Genomic DNA, 23357 nt, shown 5'->3' with positions numbered 1-23357 from the left:
GGCGACGCTGAAAACCTGAAGACATGAGGCAAGTTCACACAACATAGTGGCGTAAGAGGAGAAGTCGAGGGGCTGAAGGGAACCAGCGGAGGCGGGGCTGATGGACTGATTTTGGAAGAGTAGCTGGGAGAGGGATGTGTGCATAAGACTGACATGACACCTTCATAATCAGGACATGACACATGTCATAAATATGAAGGAGGTTTTATGCATGTTTTGTTTATGACAACTGTCACTAAGTGTAATTCGCTCAATTATGAAATTTTTAATGCAAATATGACATTGTTTGAAATGTCTTTATGACAACTTGACATAAAACAATACATCATAACCTGTCAGTGTCTTTGTCATGACAACTTGACATTACCAGGACAACACAACCTGTCATAAATATGTCATAAACATGACATAGCAGATTAATTATCAAACTTAAGAAACCACTTAGCTTTATGGGTTAACCTTTCATTAAATTGTCATGTGGTTGGTTTTGACATTGACTGTCATGAGGCCATTATAACTGTGTCATGAATATTTTTCTTGACCTCAACTACAGTGGTACAAATTGAGTTTGTCATTAAAATGTTATAATAGCCTCATGACAGCCAATGTCAAAACCATGACTTTGGAAAACCAAAAGTTTTCATGACAAAGACACTGACAGGTTATGATGTATTGTTTTATGTCAAGGTGTCATAAATACATCTCAAACAATGTCATATTTGCATTAAAAATGTCATAATTGAGCGAATGACACGTAATGCAGTTTACTAATGTTAACAAATGGAACTTGATTGTAAAGGGTTCCAGATACTAGAACAAATGAGGGAACTGGTGAGGTCATTAATAAGACACAGGTGAACAGGTGAATGTAATGTCTAAATAAACAGACTCGAGATGGAAAGTGTCACACACACACACACACACACACACACACACACACACACACACACACACACACACACACACACACACACACACACACACACACACGCATGCATACACACACACTTTTGTGCTGCCACAACACTGTTTAACTGTGAAAATAGTGTGTGTCTTGTAAAATACACTTGAGTTTCCTGCTGAGCAATTTTTTTTGGCAATTGTTAGTGCTCCTCCTCTGTTGATTTTTGAAACGGGACATTTGATGCCCTTATTTAGTGTAAACTCTACCGAGTAGTCCAGCCTATATGCTGTAATACTTCCTTATTATTCAATTCAGTTATGTACATAATGGTATTTTGGGGGCAGCAGTGGCTCAGTGGTTCATGTAGATTGTCTACAAACCGGAAGGTTGGTGGTTCAATCCCCGGTTCCACTTGACCAAGTGTCGAGGTGTCCATGAGCAAGACACCTAACCCCAGCTGCTCCCGACGAGCTGGATGGCGCATTGTATGGCTGACACTGCCGTCGGTGTATGAATGAGTGAATGTGAGGCAACTTGTAAAGCGCTTTGGTGGCCATTGGGTCTGTAAAAGCGCTATATAAATGCAGTCAATTTACCATATCACGTGTCATGTCCTGATTATGAAGGTGTCATGTCAGTCTTATGCACACCCCTTCAAGTAAAGTGTTGCCAAAGTGGCCATTGTTAGTTCATGTCACGTAATGCAGTTTACTAATGTTAACAAATGGAACCTGATTGTAAAGGGTTCCAGATACTAGAACAAATGAGGGAACTGGTGAGATCATTAATAGGACACAGGTGAACAGGTGAATGTAATGTCTAAATAAACAGACTGGAGATGGAAAGTATTACACACACACACACACGCGCACGCACGCACGCACGCACGCACGCACGCACGCACGCACACACACACACACATATACACTTTTGTGCTGCCACAACACTGTTTAACTGTGAAAATAGTGTGTGTCTTGTAAAATACACTTGAGTTTCCTGCTGAGCAATTTTTTTTGGTAATTGTTAGTGCTCCTCCTCTATTGATTTTTGAAATGGGACATTTGATCCCCTTATTTAGTGTAAACTCTACCGAGTAGTCCAGCCTATATGCTGTAATACTTCCTTATTATTCAATTCAGTTATGTACATAATGGTATTATATCAGATAGGCTACATAGATGTCAGTAGTGAAAGAAGAGTAGGCTATAGGTGTTGTCAGAAACAGCTGTGAACAACATAAGGCAAGGTATGCAAGGGTTTTTCAGATATTAGTTGACTTAATTTGCTTCAAAAATATAACTTTTTATAGGATTTTCAGATGTATTGCTATGTATTCTATATAATGTGTAATGATTTCTACATGTATTTTTCTCCACAGCTCCACTCCAACTGAATCTGCTTTCATTACAATGGAGTATCTGAAGTATCTGATGCTGATATTTCTCATCAGTAAGTTTTTATTGATATTTAAAACACGTCTGAAAGATTTTAGTTATTATTTATATTTCTTTGTAGAAATGAATGCAAATCATTTATTAATTCCTACAATGGAAATACAACAACAGGTTTTTAGAAAGGGCAACAAAGAAAACAACCATTATATATATATATAGCCTATATGTGTGTGTGTGTGTGTGTGTGTGTGTGTGTGTGTGTGTGTGTGTGTGTGTGTGTGTGCGTGTGCGTGTTTGTGTTTTTGTGTTTTTCTTTTTTCTTTATTCTTACACATGATAGCCTAAAGTTTCTAAACTTCTAAACAGATACACAAGAAATTATTTTTAGAAGTTTTAAATAAAACAATGATTATTACGTTTTACAAGCTGTTATTTCCGTCTTTCTACTTCAACATTTCATGTTTAATTCAGTGTGTTACTTGCCATTTCTTTATAATTGTTTGTGCAAATAAGGAACTCCCGCACACTATCGGTAGGCCTTGCAAATTAAAATAAAAAAACTTTTTATTAGTATAACGTTTCGGTCTCAAGACCTTCATCGGGTACAAATATTCAAACTCATCCCATTTCAATCAAACACATGACCAATCAACAACGCTCCATCTGTAACCTCTTAAACTCATTTAGAATACATAATTAACAACTCGTCATCATAAACAGTTACAAACTATAATTGAAAATAATAATATCAAAGTTCGGAGAGAAAAAAACAATTATAACATATCACATTAAATAGTGCTTCATCATTCCCCTATTATTGCACTGAGCACAATTCCCACAACGATAATTGCCATTCTGTATAGGACTAAGCAAACTTTGAGATGGACGAGGACTAACACTCTGAAAACGAGCATGTACCAGGCAATCTTTTAAATTCCTAGCGCGTTTATATATAATCAAAGGAGGATGCTGAAAAATTTCGCTCAACTCCGGATCAGAAGACAACAAATGCCAATGTTTTTTAGTTGTTAAAAAAGAAGACAAAAAAGTGAGAAAGTATTCTTTTACTTGTATTATGACTCATTCACCTAAGTCTTACACGATACAATCTATTTTTAAAAAACATTGGTATTTGTTGTCTTCTGATCCGGAGTTTTTCAGGAGTTTCAGAGTTTTACATTTTTAAGCATCCTCCTTTGATTGTATAAACGCGCTAGGAATTTAAAAGATTGCCTGGTACATGCTTGTTTTCAGAGTGTTAGTCCTCGTCCATCTCAAAGTTTGCTTAGTCCTATACAGAATGGCAATTATCGTTGTGGGAATTGTGCTCAGTGCAATAATACATTAAAAACAATTCTGTCATCCAAGAACAGGTAAAAAATATACAATCAAACATGTGTGTTTCATGTTGTTGATCCGTTGTCCTTGTAGTTTAGGTTATGGGGGGGAAAACGTCACGTCAATTGAAACAAAGAATTAGTGAACATAAGAGTTCTATCAGAAGAAAAGATGTAAATTATCCAGTTGCGGCACATTTTCTAACTTCGAATCATGATGTTTCCTCTTTACGCTTTTGTGGGATTGAAAAAGTGAGTGTGCCACCTATACTAGAGGAACGACATTGAGTTGCTGTTGCTCCTACAGAGACGTGAACTTTTTTGGATTTTCACCCTTCAGACTTTATTCCCTAGGCCTATGGGTATGAATGATGAAGCACTATAATTATTATTAGTATTATTATTTTTCTTTTTTCTCCGAACTTTGATATTATTATTTTCAATTATAGTTTGTAACTGTTTATGATGACGTGTTGTTAATTATGTATTCTCAATGAGTTTACAGGGTTACAGATGGAGCGTTGTTGATTGGTCATGTGTTTATTTTAAATGGGATGAGTTTGAATATTTGTATATGCCTGATGAAGGTAGTGAGACCGAAACGCTACTAACAAGTTTTTTTTATTTTAATTTGCAAACTACCGATAGCGTGCGGGAGTTCCTTATTTGCAGATTTGTCGACCTACCTAATTGGTCTTCTTTTCCTACGCACCTATCACAGGTGACGATGGTGTTTGTTAATTTTATAATTGTTTGCGAAATTGACAATTGTTAAGAAACTGCTCAGAGACAAGAAGGTGAGATCCAAATGTAGCTTTATTATATGGGGCAATCCAGACACGTAATCCAAAGAACAGGCAAGAGGTCAAAGCACAGGTAGGCAGTCCAAACAAAGAAACAAAGAAACAAAACAGGCAGGGGTCAGAGAGTAATTCACGGAACAGGCAAGAAATCCAAAAAACCAAGAGACATGAAAGCCTATAGGTCATCTGGTTGTAGGCTACAGTTCATGGGTTGTCTTCAATTGGTATCACTTTATTTTAAGGGTCCATAATAATGCGGTAGTTAGGCATTAACACGCCAGTAGTAAATAATTAACTGAACATAAAGTAAAGGAATATTAGACATTATTTATGCAGTATCAACGCACTAAAAATGGCCTTTACTGTATTACTGGTAACTTATTCTGGTGAATAAACTTGAACCCTACTCACTAATTAAACATAATGATTCATATTATGCAGTTTCCTTAATAGAAATAACACACAGAACTAAACTCACAGAAATAAAACATTTTGTAAGTCACTTACTACAAAAAAATGTTTAAGTTGGGGTAACACTTTATGTCGATAGTCCACTTTAGACATGACAGCCTAAAGTTTCTAAATGTCTAACTTTGCCCAGCAGTTCTTGGCAGTATAAGCAGATGGAGGTGATAAAACTGTGGTCACACTCATAGAGCCGGTTCCTCCAGCCGACATTAAGTCAGGCTTCTACAGCCCCTACTTTGTTGGCCTATTACTGTGTATTTAAATCACACCCTGCGTGTCCATACTACCCATCCATATGTACCATTCGTTCAAAGATGATGCAACGAACTCATCCAAGTTGTTATATTCCTTTTTCATTCTTGTTTATTTTGTACTTCAAAGCAAGAACAACCTTTTAACTTTATATAACAACAAAATATGGAACGGCGTTCAAAAAACTGTATCGCTCTGTCATCCACAACACGGATATGACGTCTTAATCCCCTCATCAGTTAGCAAGGACATAACAAAATCATAAATAATTATAGTATAAACATTCTTAATCTTTGGAAAAAAAAATACAAGTACAATGAGTAATAATCTAACAACACTTCAATATTATCAAATTTGCACAATGTATATTATGGCTCTAACAATGTGAGATTAAAATAAGTGTGTCCCAAAGAATAGTATGTTGAAAAGAGTTTGCCAGAAGTCCCCGGATGTCCTATATCCGGTGGATTTTCGAAGTGTGGATCCATGCCCAAGCGTGCTAGCCTGGCAAGCCAGACTTACATCAAGATGTTTAGTCTGGCAACTCTCCATGGACGCGGCTTAATCCGAGGGGCGGGATAAACGGTTGTCTCTCAAAATCCCTCTGCACGCAATAGGATAGCGCTACAACCAATCAGAGCAACGAAGAAGGTGAGAAGGTTCCGTATCCAGTCGGCAAAACTCCGAACACTTCTTCCTTTTTTTTAAATGACTTAAGTGCCGTTCTTTGCTCTTTTCTTAAAGAAAAACTTAACTCCAAGTCTTCCAGAGTCGCGGCCAAAGCCGATTCGAAAGACCGCTGTTCTCCACTCGCAGCCGCCATTCTTTGTTTTCAAGTGGCAGCCGTCGCAACTCTGTCGTCATATGTTAAGCCCGCCCCCGCCTACTCTATACACGACGTGATTGGCCTGACCCAATTTAGGTTTTTGCTGCTAGGTCTATGGAGAGTTGCTAGACTGCCCTGGCTGCAAAATACATCTAGATTTCTAGGCTACAAGCGTGCCACACGAGTCCTGAAAAGTGAAGCAGGAAAGGAAAGGCTGTGGGTTACAACCAATTCTAGATCTGTGTGTCTTGAATCAGGCCCTTCTCAAGCTTCTGTTCAAGATGCTAACTCAGAGATGCTGAGTTCTCCCTCGACACAGATCGTTACGCTTTGCGTTCGAGGGACGGATATATCAGTACATGGTCCTCCCCTTCGGGCTGTCCCTGTCGCCCTGTGTTTTTACGAAGGTCACGGAGGCCGCCCTTGCCCCTCTAAGGGAGGTGGGTTTTCGCATCCTCAACTATCTTGACAACTGGCTCATTCTGGCCCACTCGCAAGATCAGTTGTGTGAACACAGGGACCTGGTGCTCAGGCACCTCAGCCACCTGGTGCTTCGGGTCAACTGGGAAAAGAGCAAACTCTCCCCCATGCAGAGTATCTCTTTTCTCGGTATGGACTCAACAGCACGTCTCACAAACGAGCGTGCCCAGTCCGTGCTGGACAGCGGTTCCACAGAAACTGTTTCAGAGGCTCCGGGGGCATGGCATCCACAGCCGCGTTCACACATTTACATTTACATTTAGTCATTTAGCAGACGCCTTTATCCAAAGCGACTTAAAACTTATAGGACTACAGCAAGCGAGTTATCGTGAAGAGGCAAAAATAATAAGTTCTGGCATTGCTCAGAGTAGCATAAGCCAAAACAAGGGAGGATTAAAGAGAAGGGTTTTAAAAATATATATGTATTTTTTTTTTTTATGTCAAGTGCTCACGGAAGAGATGAGTTTTCAGTTGTCTTTTGAATGAAGCACACCCCTTGGACTGTTTCATGTGAGACGCTGGTTACACAGCCGAGTCCCGAGATGGGCATGGCAGATGATGGCACCGTGACATATTCCAGGTCATGATCACACTGGTTTGTCGCTGAGCTTTCAGCCCATGGTCAGACCTTGCTTTTCTAAAATGACAAACCATCTTTGGAAAAAAATATTTGAAGTGCAATTTAATTGTTTAGTCTGTCTCACATTCAATTCAAATTTATTTGTATAGCGCTTTTCACAATACATATTGTTTCAAAGCAGCTTTACAGAAAATGCATTTCAGAAATGTACATAGAAAAATACAGTTAGTTAATCATGTATTAATTTAGGCCATAACATATCGCCGGCGTTGGGTCGTCTCTTCACAGGCGTTGGGTCGTCTCTTCACAGGCGTTGGGGCACCTGAAGTCTCCATGAGAGGCTGGATACATAACTGGAGCTGACGAACTCTATTTGAGTTATCTCGGGACACCATTACAACAAAAAAGGCATGATGGGAAATAATTAGCGTAGCTGCTGTTTATAATATGAATGCATTTGATCTGATTTAACTGTATAAAAGGTATGAGATGCATTATGTGAATGCTTGGCTAAAGAGATGCGTCTTTAATCTAGTTTTAAACTGGGAGAGCGAGTCTGAGCCTCGCACAGTATCAGGAAGGCTATTCCAGAGATTAGGAGCTAGATGTGAAAACGCCCTCCCTCCTTTAGTGGACTTAGATATCCTAGGCACGACCAGAAGCCTCGAATTTAGCGATCTTAAAGAGCGCGATGGATTGTAGGGCGATAGAAGATCCCTTAAATACACAGGAGCTAGACCATTTAGGGCTTTATAGGTCAGTAGCAACACTTTTGTAATTGATACAGAACTTAATAGGTAACCAGTGTAGAGATGATAAAATTGGTGTTATATGATCATATTTTCATGACCTAGTAAGAACTCTAGCAGCTGCATTTTGGACTAACTGTAGCTTGTTTACTGAGGATGCAGGACAAGAGAGGGCGGGGTTTATGACCTATACTGCATCCAGCCACCTGGGGGGCGATCGAAACACTTTGGCTTCACTTTTCAGGACTCGTGTACCACACTTGGGCATGGATCCACACTTCGAAAATCCACCGAAATTAGTATTACTTCTGGCATACTCTTTTCAACATACTATGCTTTGGGACACATATTTTTTAATCTCACATATACTGTTTAGGATGGATAGTATGGACATTGAGATGCAGGGTGGTTTTTAAATACACAGTAATAGGCAAATAAGACACACTTTGGAAAAATCACTGAACTAATCAACAAGAAAAACTACAAAGGACTACAAAACATGGCACAGAACAGGAAATCACAAAGTTTTTTTTTTTTTTTTTGGATCATGTTTTTTATTTTTTTTATTGTTATTATGCTTCAACAACACAAACAAACAAAGAAAATCACAAAAGTCCACACAAGTTAGGGGGGAGCAATCGTACTCGGGTTGGGAACAGGCAATCGAACCAAGCGTGAAAGAGCCCTAAGGCTGGGATCATGACCTGGTGGTGGAGCCTTGCATTAAATTTAGCTGAATCCCTTTACTAGTGAACAATTTAGCCGCAGCTGGATTCATAGGATATGATTATCAGCGTATTCATGCCCAGTCAATTGGAGTATCTATAGATTGGAGTACCACCAGTAGGCTATCTAAAATACTGAAATGAGCAGAGATTCTGCAACAGCTAGATTGTAAACCACAAAGTTATTAACCTTGAACATACTCACAGTGTGTTTGACTTTTATTTAACTACTTCTGTCCTTTTACATTTTAGATGACACGAGAAAAGCTATACAAGGTAACAATGTGTTTAAAGTATAAAAAATATAAAAGATTTTGTGAATTATTTACAGTTCTCATTATTCCCTTCAGCACAACACTGTGGGGTTTCCTCACTGAACACTCGTATTGTGGGAGGTGAGGATGCGCCTGCGGGGAACTGGCCTTGGCAGGTCAGTCTACACTCTTATGGCTATTTCTCCTGTGGAGGGTCCCTCATCAGCCACGAATGGGTGCTCACTGCGGCTCACTGTTTTTACTTCTCGTAAGAACACAACATAGATGTATAAATCAAATAATGTGTGATTTAATGTGAAAGTGCATTTGTTAGAGATAATTGTTTTCCACATTCAGATCCCCAGACAGTAACTGGACTGTTTACCTGGGTAGACAAAGCCAAAACATTTCAGTCTCTAACCCAAACGAGGTGAGTCGAGGAGTCCAATCCATCATTACACATCCAGACTATGACCCTTCACAGTCGACCAATGACATCGCCTTGCTGAGATTGAGTGAGCCAGTGAACTTTACCAGCTACATCAGCCCAATATGCCTGGCTGCTAATGACAGTGTCTTTCACAACGGCACCACCTGCTGGTCCACTGGATGGGGAGAAACCGGATTTGTAGGTAATGATAATAATTTTGACACATTGGACTACATGTAATCTGGATTATGTAACCAACCTAAAGCTTAGGATTTCTCTTACCCGAGTAAAAAAAAAAGTACTAGATAATTGGAAGAACAACGATGAACCAAACGATTCAACAATGTCAGAACAAACCCCCTTGCCAAACTCCAGATTTTAGGAGTTTGCGTCTCCAGACGCAATACTGGCAAAATAAAACAAAACACAGGTTTACATAAATATTACAGTATCACTTGTTAAATCAATTCAATCAAGTTAAATATCCTTTACGTTTTATTAATCCATTAACATTTTCCTTTACCATGTTATTGTTCCCTTCAAACTCTTCTGTGTTGATTTAAAAATGTTTTGCTCTTTTCCTTAATCATCTTAATGATTCTAAAGTAAATATAAATAGTCTGGAATTACTTTCAACATTTCTATATTGGAATTAATTCACATCATAAGAAATTGGTTAATTCTTTATTTGACAGTGTCCTTGTTACACATATTAGTTAGTAATAACTGAAAATGATGCAAAACTACATGCAACTGTCACGTATAGATGACAAGGAAGAGCCCCGAAAAGAGGAAATGATCACAAATCAAGCACAGCGTCAGTTCAGACAGGCCACGCCACTCACAAACTACCCCGCCAGGCGGCAGCACTTTGCGGACAAAGCTGAATCGCAACTACACTCCACCTGCAGGTTACCCACTTACACTTGGCCACCCCACCATCGAGGGTAGTGAGAGCGGAGAAAGCGCCAGAGCGGTTTTGGGCAGAAAAGGTGCCTTCCACGATTTTGTAACCTTCTCATGCACTTTTGGGAAGAGAGGCACTGGGGTTCAGTGATGTGTGAAGATATTGTCCAGCTTAAAGTTTCTGGACACGGTGGAGGATTCCACTCGAGCCCGACGCTCTCAGCGGCCCAGGAAAGTATGGCCTTCAGCTCTGGTTTAGGCCCCATCCACACTACTGCGTTTTCGTTTAGAAACGGAGACCTTTTGCTACGTTTGCACCTCCCGTCCAGACTACAACGGAAAAAACGAAGACCTAAAACGGAGAAGTTTAAAAACGCTCCGACCCCGTTTTGCGTTTTGAATCTCCGGAGGGCGTTTTAGTGAAGACGGTCAAAACGGAGGACTTTACAAACGATGCTCGTGCAGAGGCTCACGCTCGGCTCTATGATTGGGTGTCATCAGTCATGGCGTATCCTTCCCTGATTCACATGACCCGTCCCCGGGAAGAAAACATACAAAAACAGCCTGGACTACGTAACGTTAGTGACTGCAACATGGATAACGAATTACAAGAGTTACTGATGTTGATGTCTTTGCTAGCAGCTGTTGTGCAAGTAAATTCTGCAATTTACAACGCTACAACTGCCTACATGCGCCTGTTTACACCGGCACGCGCATGCCCAGTGTTGGTGAATGGTCACGTGATCCGCGTTTTCAGTCGTTTTAATGTGGACGGAGATCAGTTCTAATACGCAGCTAAAACGCTGGTGTGGACGGAGATCGTATTCGATTTAATTCTCCGTTTCTATACTAAAACGCAGTAGTGTGGATGAGGCCTTAGACTCGAACAACGCTACTCTCCTCGAAGGGGGATGCGCAGCCGAATCTTCATCCCCAGAGAACTATAGCCCACTCTCCAATGGGAATAGCAGAGAGGACTCCACCCTTTTTCGAGGTACTCATGTCTCGACTGCAGCATCGCGATGGTCATCTTTCCGCTGTGGGTGCATGACTCATCTACAAACGCCACCTCAGTGTGCTTCCGGCCCAGACACGTGAGGCAGTGATCGCGACTGTCTGACGGAGACAGGAAACAACCGCCTCCAGAAACACACGTGTTGAATTACATCTTTAGAAAGACGTAACGTCACACCCATGTTTACTCTTTCGGTTTGGGAAACAAGCTCTTTAGTTTTGAGGCGCACAGGGGAACAATCGCTGCACAACATCCAAGACCGTTGTGAAGCCTGCTGCGCTCAGGAATGATCTTTCATAAGCTGCAGTGACTGCAGAGGAAGGCTCTCTTTATCTGCGATCTTCGCTGATGCACCGTCACACCAACACTGCTGCTGAGCTGCTTCCAGGTTTGTAGACACTCATGGTTGCAGAGCAGAATCTGGTATGAAACGCTCAGCGCCGAAGCAAAAGCTGAACTGAGCGAGCGCACCGCGCTTCCTTATATACCCACTTCAGGGGTGGAAATCGCGATGCAAATCTCGCTCGCCAATGGGGCATGTTGGTGGTATCCTACATAAATCGCCAGGGCGGCCTCAGGTCCCTGACTCTGTACAGGCTAACCAGACGCCTCCTGATATGGGCTCGCAGCAACCTGCTCTCGCTGAAAGCAGCGCACGTGCCAGGGCTCCTGAACGTAGAACCAGACAGACTGTCCAGGAACCACGTTCTGATAGGGGAATGGTCCTTGCACCCACAGACAGTACGGCTGCTGTGGAAGAAATTCGGCAGAGATAGACCTGTTCGCATCTCAGGACAACGCTCACTGTCCAGAATTTTTCTTTTCCCCCTGTCTCCCTCCTGACGCAGGTGGTAGAACGGATCAGGGAAGAAGGATGTTCAGTGCTGCTTGTAGCGCCACTCTGGACGAGCCAGCCTTGGTTCCCAGTTGTGATGCAGTTAGCAAACACCGCCCCGTGGCCAGTGCCTCTGAGGAGGGATCTCCTTTCTCAAGCCAACGGCTCGATCTGGCATCCTCACCCAGAGCTGTGGTCCCTTCATGTGTGGGCCATCAACGGGTACCCGCTGACCTCCCACAGGGAGTGTTAAACACGATCACGCAGGCCAGAGCTCCATCTACGCGACGTCTCTACGCCTCTGGTCGGTGTTTTCTGGCTGGTGCACAGCTCATGGTGTGTCACCTCCGGATTGCGGAGTGACAGAGGTTCTCACCTTCCTGCAGGAGCTGCTGGATAAGGGGAGGTCCCCTTCCACGCTCAAAGTCTATGTGGCGGCCATAGCAGTGTTCTCTGCGACAGCGCTAGGCCAGTCTATAGGAAGGAACGATTTAGTCATTCGGTTCCTTAGAGGAGCTGAGAGACTGAATCCTCCCAGACCTCCCACAGTCCCCATATGGGACCTTTCTACGGTACTGGAAGCCATGAAAGGTCATCCTTTTGAGCCTTTGCAGGAGATTGATCTTAAGCACCTGTCGTTCAAGACGGTGTTTCTTCTGGCTCTCGTTTCAGTGAAGTGCATAGGGGACTTACACGCACTCTCAGTGAGTGCAACGTGCATGGAATTTGGGCCTAATGACTTTAGGGTTATACTCAAACCTAAGCACGGTTATGTTCCTAAATCCCTAAATACACCGTTTAGGGCACAGGTCATTTCCCTGTCTGCCCTACCGGTCACTGGAGGAAATGAGGATGAAAGCTTCCTCTGCCCAGTCAGGGCATTAAGAGCTTATGTGTCTCGCTCGTCTGCCTTCAGACAGACGGAACAGCTCTTTGTTTCTTTCAGCGGGCGTTCTAAGGGACTAGCCACTTCGAAACAGAGCCTATCCAGGTGGATTGTCGACGCAATAGCGCTAGCTTACACAGCCAAGGGCGTGCAGTGCCCATTGGGTGTCAGAAGCATGGCTTCATCGTGGGCCTGGTCAAGTGGGATTGCCTTGCAAGATATCTGTATGGCGGCAGGCTGGGCTTCCCCGTCTACATTTATAAGGTTTTACAACCTGGAGGTTCCCGCACTACAAGCCAGGTTACTGTCGGTCTAGTACGGCCAAATCATTAAACTGACACTGTCAGTCTTGTGTTATATGGCTATTGTGAATAGCAGGGCTGCTCTAAGCTGCCATATAAGGAAGATAGTGGCTAAAACCCTCTTCTTCCGGTATTCCCTGTGAATCCCATGGTGTGCACTGTATGAACCCCGGGCGGTCGCCCTTTGGGTCTATGTTGTCAGATCCCAGCACGCACAGCGTTTTACATTAGGTTCCCCTAGCGTAGTTCTACGCAGTACGAGAGTATCTCTCGTAAGAGAACGTACTCGGTCACTAACGTAACCTCGGTTCTCTCTAGAGAGAGGAACAAGTACTGCGTATCCTGCCGTGCATGCACGCGCTCTGGTTGCTTCACTGTAAAAAATCAGAGATATGAGCCCGCGAGCGGCATTTTACAGACCTAGGCCACACCCGTTTCGGCTGGACGTGACGCAGAGGGCGCGAACCGCTCTCATTGGGTATGACGTCACTCTAGGTCTCGCTCGATAGGCTCAAGCAGTTGCCTGCAGTCCAGCCAATAGGCGCGCGAGCTGTCTCACCCATGCCTGTATGCTGTGGCAACGCGTTTTACATTAATACAAAATTAAGGATAATTTTCTTGGCTTTAGTATTCTCGTGGAAAAGGATTTTCCCCTAGCGTAGTTCTACGCAGTACTCGTTCCTCTCTATAGAGAGAACCGAGGTTACGTTAGTAACCGAGTACGTTTTGTGTACTCCGCTGTGTAACGTTATGTTCCATGATAATGAAAGGGAGAGAGAGAGAGTTTATGGATAAGACTTAATACGCACTTCTTATACTGTGTTTATTCTTACAGTGATTTTCTGCAGTAAAACTAATGCTTCATCTTTTGTGTGATGTACAATAAACTTAATTTAACTCATCAGTATATTTTTCTCATCATTCAGACGGGGTCTACTACAGCAGGCTATTTATAGTGGAGCAGATGGCATATAAGTTATAAACGTAATTAAAATAAACATAGGCTACCTGTTCTATCTCTATTCAGCATATATTCTCTAGCTCTGTGGGCATTATTGTCCGACTCGAACACCGTTACTGTGAGTTTCTGTTTTGATAATATTATCATCTTTCTGTGAGATGAGTATGGGATGAAAATAGTATATAAATGATTAACTCATGCATTAATCTGTTTGCCTCTATAAAGTAGGCTATGCTTTAATAATAAGGCCTATATTGTGTACTAAGATCACTTCAATATCATTCAAATCCATTAAGCGTCTTAAATGGGGAAGAACGCTTGATTACACTGCCGTTGTCGGTTTTAGCAGAATACTGCCATCTAGTGGTAGCAGGTTTTCTCAGACAGCTGTGTGTAGATCGTGCCAGGCGAAACCGGCGAAATGAAAGTCTCAAAATCCAAATGAATCAAACAGGATCGACTCAGAAACGAGTCAATGAATGCACGCGTGTCACCTCATCCACAAATGCACATTATACTTGTTGCATGCACACATTCTGACCTACATTAATACAAAATTGAGGTTTTGTATTAACAACTATGTCTCTATTTGTACAAAATGCTGCACATTCTTGTGATTCTGGATTTTGCACACACAAGTTGTATTGTATTGGTTTAAATGTAGCAACGCACAATTGTTAATTTTTTTAAATAGAAGGGTAGTTGTGCACACATTAATAATTAGCACCAGGACTATTCATGTGTAGTTGTTTGTGTGTGTGTTGTGAAATGCTTAAAAACAGCGAAAAGAAAGTCTCAAAATCCAAATGAATCAAATGAGATCGACTCAGAAAAGACGTCAATGAATGCACGCGTGTCATCTGATCCACACATGCACATCTTCTTTTTTGCATGCGCAGATTATGATACACTAATACAAAAGAAAACATTTGTATTCACAAAAATGTCTGCATTTGTACAAATTGCTACACTGTGGAGTGCAGTAAGTGAGGAGACAAGAGACGGAGATGCGTCGAGTCAACTTTACTATCCACTTCAATATATACTATCACCAGTACAGCGAGTGATATCAAAACCAAAACACAACGTCAAAACCGGAACTCGTCATCATTTTAACCTCCCCTTCCTTAAAGGTACAGTCCCTGGTGAATGTCTCTTTCAGACTTCCTTGTGGGTCACTACACAGGCCCCCCCAGAATTCACCCATAATAACAGGGCCAGGCCGAACATGTACCCCAAATAGAACATGTGACACTACGCATTAGTGCAAAACAGAACAGTCCAGCACATAACAGTCCCTCCAACAAAGTCAACGTACAGGGGGGCGGTCTGGGCGGCCATACCGGCTGCGCCTAACAGCAGAGGGGCCAAGGGCAAGGGGCGGGGCAGGGGCAGGGGGCGAGGTTGCCGCAGGGGGCGAGGTTGCCGCAGGTGGGCGCCCTCGCCGCGGGGGAAGGGCCAGCTGAAGCGGTTCGCCAATATCCACATGAGCAGGCTTGAGACGGTCAATAGCTACCCGCTCAGGCCTGCCCCCCATATCCACAACAAAGTTCTTAGACCCCCCCACCAGGACACGGAAGGGCCCATCGTATGGGGGCTGCAGCGGTGTCCGGTGGCCATCGTGGCGGATGAAAACATACTTGGCCGATGGTAAATCCTTGGGCACGTAGGACCGGGGAAGGCCATGGTGAGACGTTGGAATAGGAACAAAGGCGTCCGCAATGTCCGGAGACGCAGCCCGATGTGAGGCAACTGACCACGGGGCCGTGGCATCTGGAAGAAACTCCCCCGGGACACGCAGAGGCTGGCCATACACCAGCTCGGCCGATGAGGCCTGAAGATCTTCCTTGGGGGCGGAGCGAAGGCCAAGCATAACCCATGGGAGGCGGTCAGCCCAGTCGCTGCCCGTAAGGCTGGCCCTGAGTGCGGCCTTCATGTCACGATGAAACCACTCGCACAATCCGTTGCTCTGTGGGTTATAGGCTGTGGTACGATGAACCTTCACCCCAAGGACCTCGGCGAACGCAGACCAAAGCTCCGATGTGAACTGTGGACCCCGGTCCGAAGAGAGGTCGGACGGTGTGCCGAAACGGGCCACCCAAGCCATAATGAACGCCCGGGCCACTTCCGCTGATGTAGTGGAGGACAGGGGAACTACTTCTGGCCACCTGGTGGTCCTGTCCACCATGGTGAGGAGGTAGGTGTAACCACGGGAGGGGGGAAGTGGGCCCACCAGGTCCACATTCACATGATCAAAACGTCTCTCTGGCACTTTGAAGGGTGCCAAAGGAGCCTTGGTATGACAAGTCACCTTTGCGCGCTGGCACGCCACACAGGCCGCAGCCCAGGCCATGACGTCCCTCCGCAGGCCCGGCCAGACGAACTTGGCCCCCACCAGCTTGGTAGAGGCCTTCACCCCCGGGTGGGAAAGACCATGGATGGCATCAAAAACTTTATGCCTCCAGGCAGCAGGTACCATGGGGCGAGGTTGCCCAGTGGAGACGTCGCAGAGGAGTGTAGCGTTGGCCGTGTCAAACAAACATCACATCTTCCATGAGCAGCGCCGTGGGGGCCGTCCTGTAGGCTTGCACCTCAGAGTCCGCCATTTGATCCACAGCCATAGCCGCATAGTCGAGGCCCAAGTGGACGGAACCAGCGACCGCCCGGGAGAGGCAGTCGGCGACGAATTTGTCCTTGCCAGCCACGTGCTGAATGTCAGTGGTAAACTCGGAGATGGCCGAGAGCTGATGCTGCTGTCGACCAGACCATGGCTCCGTAGACTTGGCCATAGCAAACGTCAGCGGCTTGTGGTCAATGAAAGCCGTGAACCGCCGACCCTCCAACAGGAAACGGAAATGACGTGTGGCGAGGAAAAGACCCAGGAGCTCCCTGTCGAAGGCGCTGTACTTCCTCTCATTGTCCCGGAGCTTCCTGCTGAAAAAGGCCAGCGGCTGCCAGGCTCCGCTCACCCACTGCTCACACACAGCCCCCACGGCGTAATCAGAGGCGTCCGTAGTAAGAGCAACTGGGGCGGTCGGAGACGGGTGCGCCAGCAGAGCAGAGTTGGCCAGCGCAGTTTTGGCAGCATCAAACGCATCAGTCATCTCTGGGGACCAATCCAACACGTCCGCCGGTCTCCTACCCCGCAAGGCGTAATACAATAGACGCATGAGCTGGGCCGCACGGGGGAGGAAACGGTTGTAGAAGTTCACCATGCCCAGGAACTCCTGCAGAGACTTCACAGTGCGTGGGCGTGGAAAACTGGCGACGGCCTCCACCTTGGCAGGGAGGGGAACTGCCCCCTGTGGGGTGACGTGGTGGCCGAGGAAAGTGATGGATGACCAGCCAAACTCGCACTTGGCATGGGTTGATGATGAGGCTATGCTCACTGAGCCGGCCGAACAGCTGCCGGAGATGCGGTGGTCGTCTACGGACGCGCTGGCCACGAGAATGTCGTCCAAGTAAACAAACATGAACGGCATATCTCGCAGCACCGAGTCCATGAGACGCTGAAACATCTGCGCTGCCCCCTTGAGGCCGAAAGGCATCCGTAGGAATTCGAAAAGGCCAAAGGGTCTGATGACTGCTGTTTTGGGGACATCCTGCGGGTGGACAGGCACCTTGTGGTAACCGCGCACCAGGTCCACCTTTGAGAAAATGGTGGCGCCGGCTAGGTGGGCGGAGAAGTCCTGGATGTGCGGCACTGGGTACCGGTCGGGTGTGGTGGCGTCGTTCAGGCGACGGAAATCTCCACAGGGACGCCATCCGCCATCAGCCTTGGTCACCATGTGCAGGGGTGAAGCCCACGGGCTGTTGGAGCGGCGCACGATGCCGAGGTGCTCCATGGTGGCGAACTCCTCCCTGGCGATAGCGAGCTTGGCAGAGTCGAGGCGCCGGGCTCGTGCGTAGACTGGGGGGCCCACCGTGGTGATGTAGTGCTCCACGCCATGCTTAGCCACCGCCGATGAAAACGTGGGCGTGGTGATGTCAGGGAACTCAGCAAGTAGGCGTTGATACAGGTCCCCGTTGGCCAGCGTGTTTGACAGACAAAGCGCCCCTGTCCCTCCCAGTGTGCAGGGGTACGAAGCAAAAGAGAGGGCGTCGATCAGGCGGCAGTTTGTAACATCCACCAACAGCCTATAAGCGCAGAGAAAATCCGCCCCCAGGAGCGACGTAGACACAGCAGCCATGACGAAGTCCCAGCCGAAACGCCGCCCGCCGAAACACACTTCCACATGCCTCGTGCCATAGGTACGAATGGGCGTGCCGTTAGCGGCGTCCATTGGGGGGCCGTGCCCGCCAGCCATGGTGTCAGTGATGAACAACAGCTTGCAGTCACGGCCAGCGCCCATAGCTGCTAATGAGCGCCGGCCCTGGCTTTTCCCTGGGCTCCAAAACTGCAAGGCTGACGACACTGCTTGGCTTTGGCCCCAAACCTGGAATGGTAATAACACCACCCGTCCTCACGCTGTCGGCGGGCCGTCACAGCAGCTGCAGTGTCTGGGTCGTCCTCCGAGGGTGGAACAGACGTGCGCTGGGTGGGCAGCAGTGCATGGACAAACTGCTGTCGGTTGGTGAGGAAAATCCTGTCTGCCTCCACAGCCAGTGCTCGGTAGTCTCTGGAGGAAGGGAGGGGGGAACTAGCCAGTGCGGTGCGCACGGGTGCTGGAAGCTGCCGCAGGAATATGTGGGCGAAAAGGAATGAGGGATCCGCCGCACCCAGCACCGCCAGCATCCTCTCCATTAACTCGGACGGCTTGCTGTCGCCCAGGCCGCTCAGGGACAGCAGGCGGTCTGCCTTCTCCAGTTCTGACAGTTCAAAGAGGCTCAATAGGAACGTTTTAAGCGCGTCGTACTTGCCGTCAGCTGGAGGAGCCTCTAACAGCGCCTTAGCCCTGGCCGTTGTCGAGGCATCTAAGGCCGCTACCACGTGGAAATACTTTGTAACGTCCTGTGTTATTCCTCTCAGCTGGAATTGTGCCTCGATGTGCTGAAACCACGGCCGTGGATTGTGCTGCCAAAAGTCCGGTAACTTGATGGTGGCTGCGTAGATAGCGCAGACATTAACCGCGGCCGCAGCGTTTTCACCACCGTCGTTGTGAGACATAATTCAGCCGTGTTCAACTCGCGTCGGGGGTCACCAAATGTGGAGTGCAGTAAGTGAGGAGACAAAAGACGGAGATGCGTCGAGTCAACTTTACTATCCACTTCAATATAAACTATCACCAGTACTGCGAGTGATATCAAAACCAAAACACAACGTCAAAACCGGAACTCGTCATCATTTTAACCTCCCCTTCCTTAAAGGTACAGTCCCTGGTGAATGTCTCTTTCAGACTTCCTTGTGGGTCACTACAACACATTCATTAAATTTTTAATTTTGCACACGCAAGTTGAAAGCCATGGATAAAACATATTTGCAACATGTATCAAGTTCATTGATAATTGTGCTTGCATGAGTTAATCCTACTATTTTCATAGATAAGATTGTCCTGGCTCTGAGGGCGCTGGTTAGGCTCCGCCCCCTGTGCGTGGAACCGCATCTCATTAACTTTTAAATGAGACGCACTAAAACGGAGCGTTTTTCTCAGCCCCCCAAAAATGACAATTTAAACATGCTGTAAAAAAAAAATCTGTGGGGTATTTTGAGCTAAACCTTCACATACACACTCTGGGGACATCAGAGACTTATTTTACATCTTATGAAAAGGGGCATAATAGGTGCCCTTTAAGATTTATCTCAGATTTGTTCATCAGTTTCCTATACCATTACTATTCCCTTTTCCATTGCATTGCTGACTCATCAGCTTATAAACACAAAAGTTCACATGAATATGACTAATTTTGACTAATTTCATAGACTGAAGTAACTCCAATTGACAAACTGTAGTCACACATTGTATGCATTTCATATGCAAGAGACAACGGTCACATTTTGTTAACAGAAATATAAAGTCAGCCCTTCCTGAATGACATTTGTGACATTATTTTTCATGGAAGTTGTTTTCTGTTATCCATGGAATTAAAAGTTCTTAAATATATTTTAATGGCAAGATAATTAAATTAACATTTATTTTAATCGTATTATTATTATTTTTAAATCTGTACTGCAAGTGTATCATACAGTGATCCATATTTTCACCAGAATGTCTTAAAAGCCTGTTTCTTGATATGACAATTAGGTGATGGAACTCTGCAGGAGGTGAAGGTAAATGTGGTGGGGAATAAGGAGTGTGACTGCAGGTTTCAAGACGTTACATTTTGGGACATAACAATCACTCCGACAATGATCTGTGCTGGAGGAGAGACGGGCAGAGGAACATGTTATGTACGTTACAACAGTTCCCACAGCATTGTTGAATTCATGATTGTGATTTATTGTGAAACTTTTCAAGGGGTTTTCTTTAACATGCACAGCTATGAAGCAGATCCAGCATGACCATATTGTACTTTAATATCACTTAATATTGTCCCTGAAATCAGTGCTTCGCACACCTGTCCTGAGGTGCAGTTGTGTCTCGATGTCGCTGCCCACAAGGCTATGGCTCTGACAGGAGTACTCTAGTCAGAATACTAAGGGGTGATTCTCTTATATGATATAAATACATATGATATATACATTTGCGTATCATTTAAAGAGACATGCACCGAAACGGGTCGTTGTGAACAGAGCTGTTTTTGAGGAGGTAAAAATGGTGTTGTTTTACACAACCATTGAGGAATATTAACAACAGTATGTTACAAACTTTACATGAAGACCCTAAAGAATCATACCAACTTTTGGAAAATGGGCATCCGATGGGTGGTCTCATATTTGTCTCCTCTGAAGGTTCAGAAGAGATCTCAACAGCATCACACACTGTGCTCAGATGTTTCTCCTTAGCTAGAGACTCTGGAGCTCTCATATTTTAGTCTCATATATAAATGCACATTTCTTGATATTAAGCCTAAAATGTGTTTAATGTCACTATTAGTAAGGATAGTATGACCTCTGTATAATATCAGTTTTTAAATGCAAGATATTTAAAGTGTCCCTAAAGTATACTTGCAATAGTTCCACTTTAGCACAATCAAATCTACTTAAGTAGTTGGACTTCTATTAAAATCTAGCCACTATTTATAAATAACTTAAGTACAAAATGAGTTGTTCCAATTTAGTATACCAAAAGTACAATTGCAGTGTATTTATATTAAGTACATAATGTAAATATATCTATAGTATGTATACTTAGCATAAAATAAATGTATTTCAAATACATTTTTAATATATTTATTTTTCACTTAAAAGGCACTAAATGAAGTAAAAAAAAAAGTAAAAAAAAAACATTCATAAATTCAGAGCCTATATTAATAGTGAAATGGTGTAGAATTACTCTTAGTTGCTGACATACAATAGACCTGTACAGTTTATGCGGATAGGGAACTTCATTTGTTTTTGGAAACAGAAATGTACCCGATGCTTTTATCAAAACTGACTAACAGAAGTTACTACAGGAACAATAACCCTGAGCTTGCTTTCTTTCCTGAAAGACACTTTGAATGTCTTATGACTCAATCCTTTAACAATTTTATTATTAATATATATTATATGGTAGAATTGCAAAATCTGAGCACAGAATGTGATGTGGTTGAGATCTCTTCTAAAACTTTAAAGGAGACACGTGTGAGAAGCAGGAGTCTCAAGCTAAAGTCTCCATTTCATGTTAAAGTAACCTCATTTCTGTCTGAGGAACAGTTGAGATATTAAAGAGATCTCTCTTTTTTTTCTCCTCCGGGAAGCTTTCTTCAGACAACATATATGTTTAATATAGCTCATGTGGTATCTTTCAAATTAATATGTTATACGAATTCAAGTTCCTCTCATTTTTTTAGGGAGATTCTGGTGGTCCATTACAGTGTAAGCAGGATTCTGTATGGATCTTAGCTGGTATCACTAATTTTGGGATTCCTTGCGGCACTGGAATTACACCCGACGGTTATGCTAGAGTATCCGTATTCCAAAACTGGATCTTGGAAAATATTAATGGACCAGACATTGGATTTGTGACTTTTAAATCTGATGGTGAAGATAAGGACAGCAGCTTTCTGTGCAATGGAGAAGAGATGGGTAAGTGTGAAAACAGGGAACAAAACGGGTTCTATAGGTAAAGCCGTGGACACACTTTATGACTGTAAGGCTGATTATGAATGTAATTTGATACTTTCAAGATTTCAGAGTCAGTTGTGTTCAGTCGGTGTTCACAGTCGTGTTTAAAATCTGCTCCAGTCATTGGAAACTGTTATGTCCGACTGGGAATCAAACCCGGGTCTCCTGCATAGCAGGTGTTTTGACTCAGAATGCAGAGACAGAGGCAATAACTCTGTTCAAGGGCTTTACTTGAAAAGTGGGGCAAAAGTATCCAGCAAGGAACAGGCAAAAACAAAAGTAACAATCCAGGCAAAGGTCAAAGTCCACAATATCAGTCAGAATCAGTGAATAATCCAGAAGCAGGAGGCAAACTCGTATTCCAAGAAACAGGCAGGTACAGGTCAGTAACAAGCACCAATAACAGGAAAAAATACTCTGAGAATAACTCACGGACAGGTTTAGTCAACAGGACTGCACCAACGTCAACTCAAGACTGAGAAAAAAAACTCAAGACGACAGGGGTATTAAATAGGCACCTTAACAAGGTTCAGGTGAAACTAACAAATCAATAATGAGAACATGTGACAGGCATGAAACAAAAAAGGAACACTGAGGACCTCACAACCATAGACATCCATATAAGGCTAGATGTCTTACGGCGGAGTTTCGAACGGCATCACCGGCGGCCATCTTGTCACAGGGAAGCTTTCTGGCGAGCTCTGGTATCTGAAGTAAGGTGAGTGATCAGCACAAACACAAATCCTCTTATCTCGCTGAAATCTTGACGGATTTACAAACGGTTTGGTTTCTTACAAACGTTATTAACATGGCTATAATTCAATATGTATCAGTGTCATAACTACATCTCTGACGTTTATAACAAACCAAACCGTTTGAAAATCCGGTTATTTAAATAGTACATGCACCATTAAAACACAATGTCACAAGTGAGTGAGCCCCCTGTGGCAAGATGGCCGCCGTTTGCGGACGTCAACCTCCATTGGCCAGCAGCGCGGACGAGACATCTAGCCTTAATTATATGATAACTATGCTCACAACAGTCACATAATTCATGACAGGAAACATTCTGTAAGTGTGTTCAGTTCAGTCTTAGAATGTTTC

At 44.2% G+C, this 23357-nt stretch overlaps 1 protein-coding gene across 1 annotated transcript in view; it reads left to right on the top strand.

Moving 5' to 3' along the window:
* Positions 1-2078: 2078 nt before the first annotated feature.
* The window catches only part of LOC306989206 (transmembrane protease serine 9-like), a 43199-nt gene continuing 21920 nt past the window's right edge, over positions 2079-23357 (top strand). The window contains exons 1-7 of the mRNA XM_079594652.1: positions 2079-2150; positions 2283-2353; positions 8771-8794; positions 8869-9040; positions 9130-9404; positions 20290-20435; positions 21980-22214. Coding sequence (XP_079450778.1) covers positions 2314-2353; positions 8771-8794; positions 8869-9040; positions 9130-9404; positions 20290-20435; positions 21980-22214 — 892 coding nt within the window. The 5' untranslated portion in view covers positions 2079-2150; positions 2283-2313. The remainder of the gene's footprint in view (positions 2151-2282; positions 2354-8770; positions 8795-8868; positions 9041-9129; positions 9405-20289; positions 20436-21979; positions 22215-23357) is intronic.

Source organism: Phoxinus phoxinus, assembly GCF_949152265.1.
Source record: "Phoxinus phoxinus genome assembly, chromosome: 21".
Lineage (NCBI taxonomy): Eukaryota > Metazoa > Chordata > Actinopteri > Cypriniformes > Leuciscidae > Phoxinus > Phoxinus phoxinus.
The sequence above is the reverse complement of the archived record's forward strand: the minus strand, read 5'-3'. Positions and strand labels throughout refer to the sequence as shown.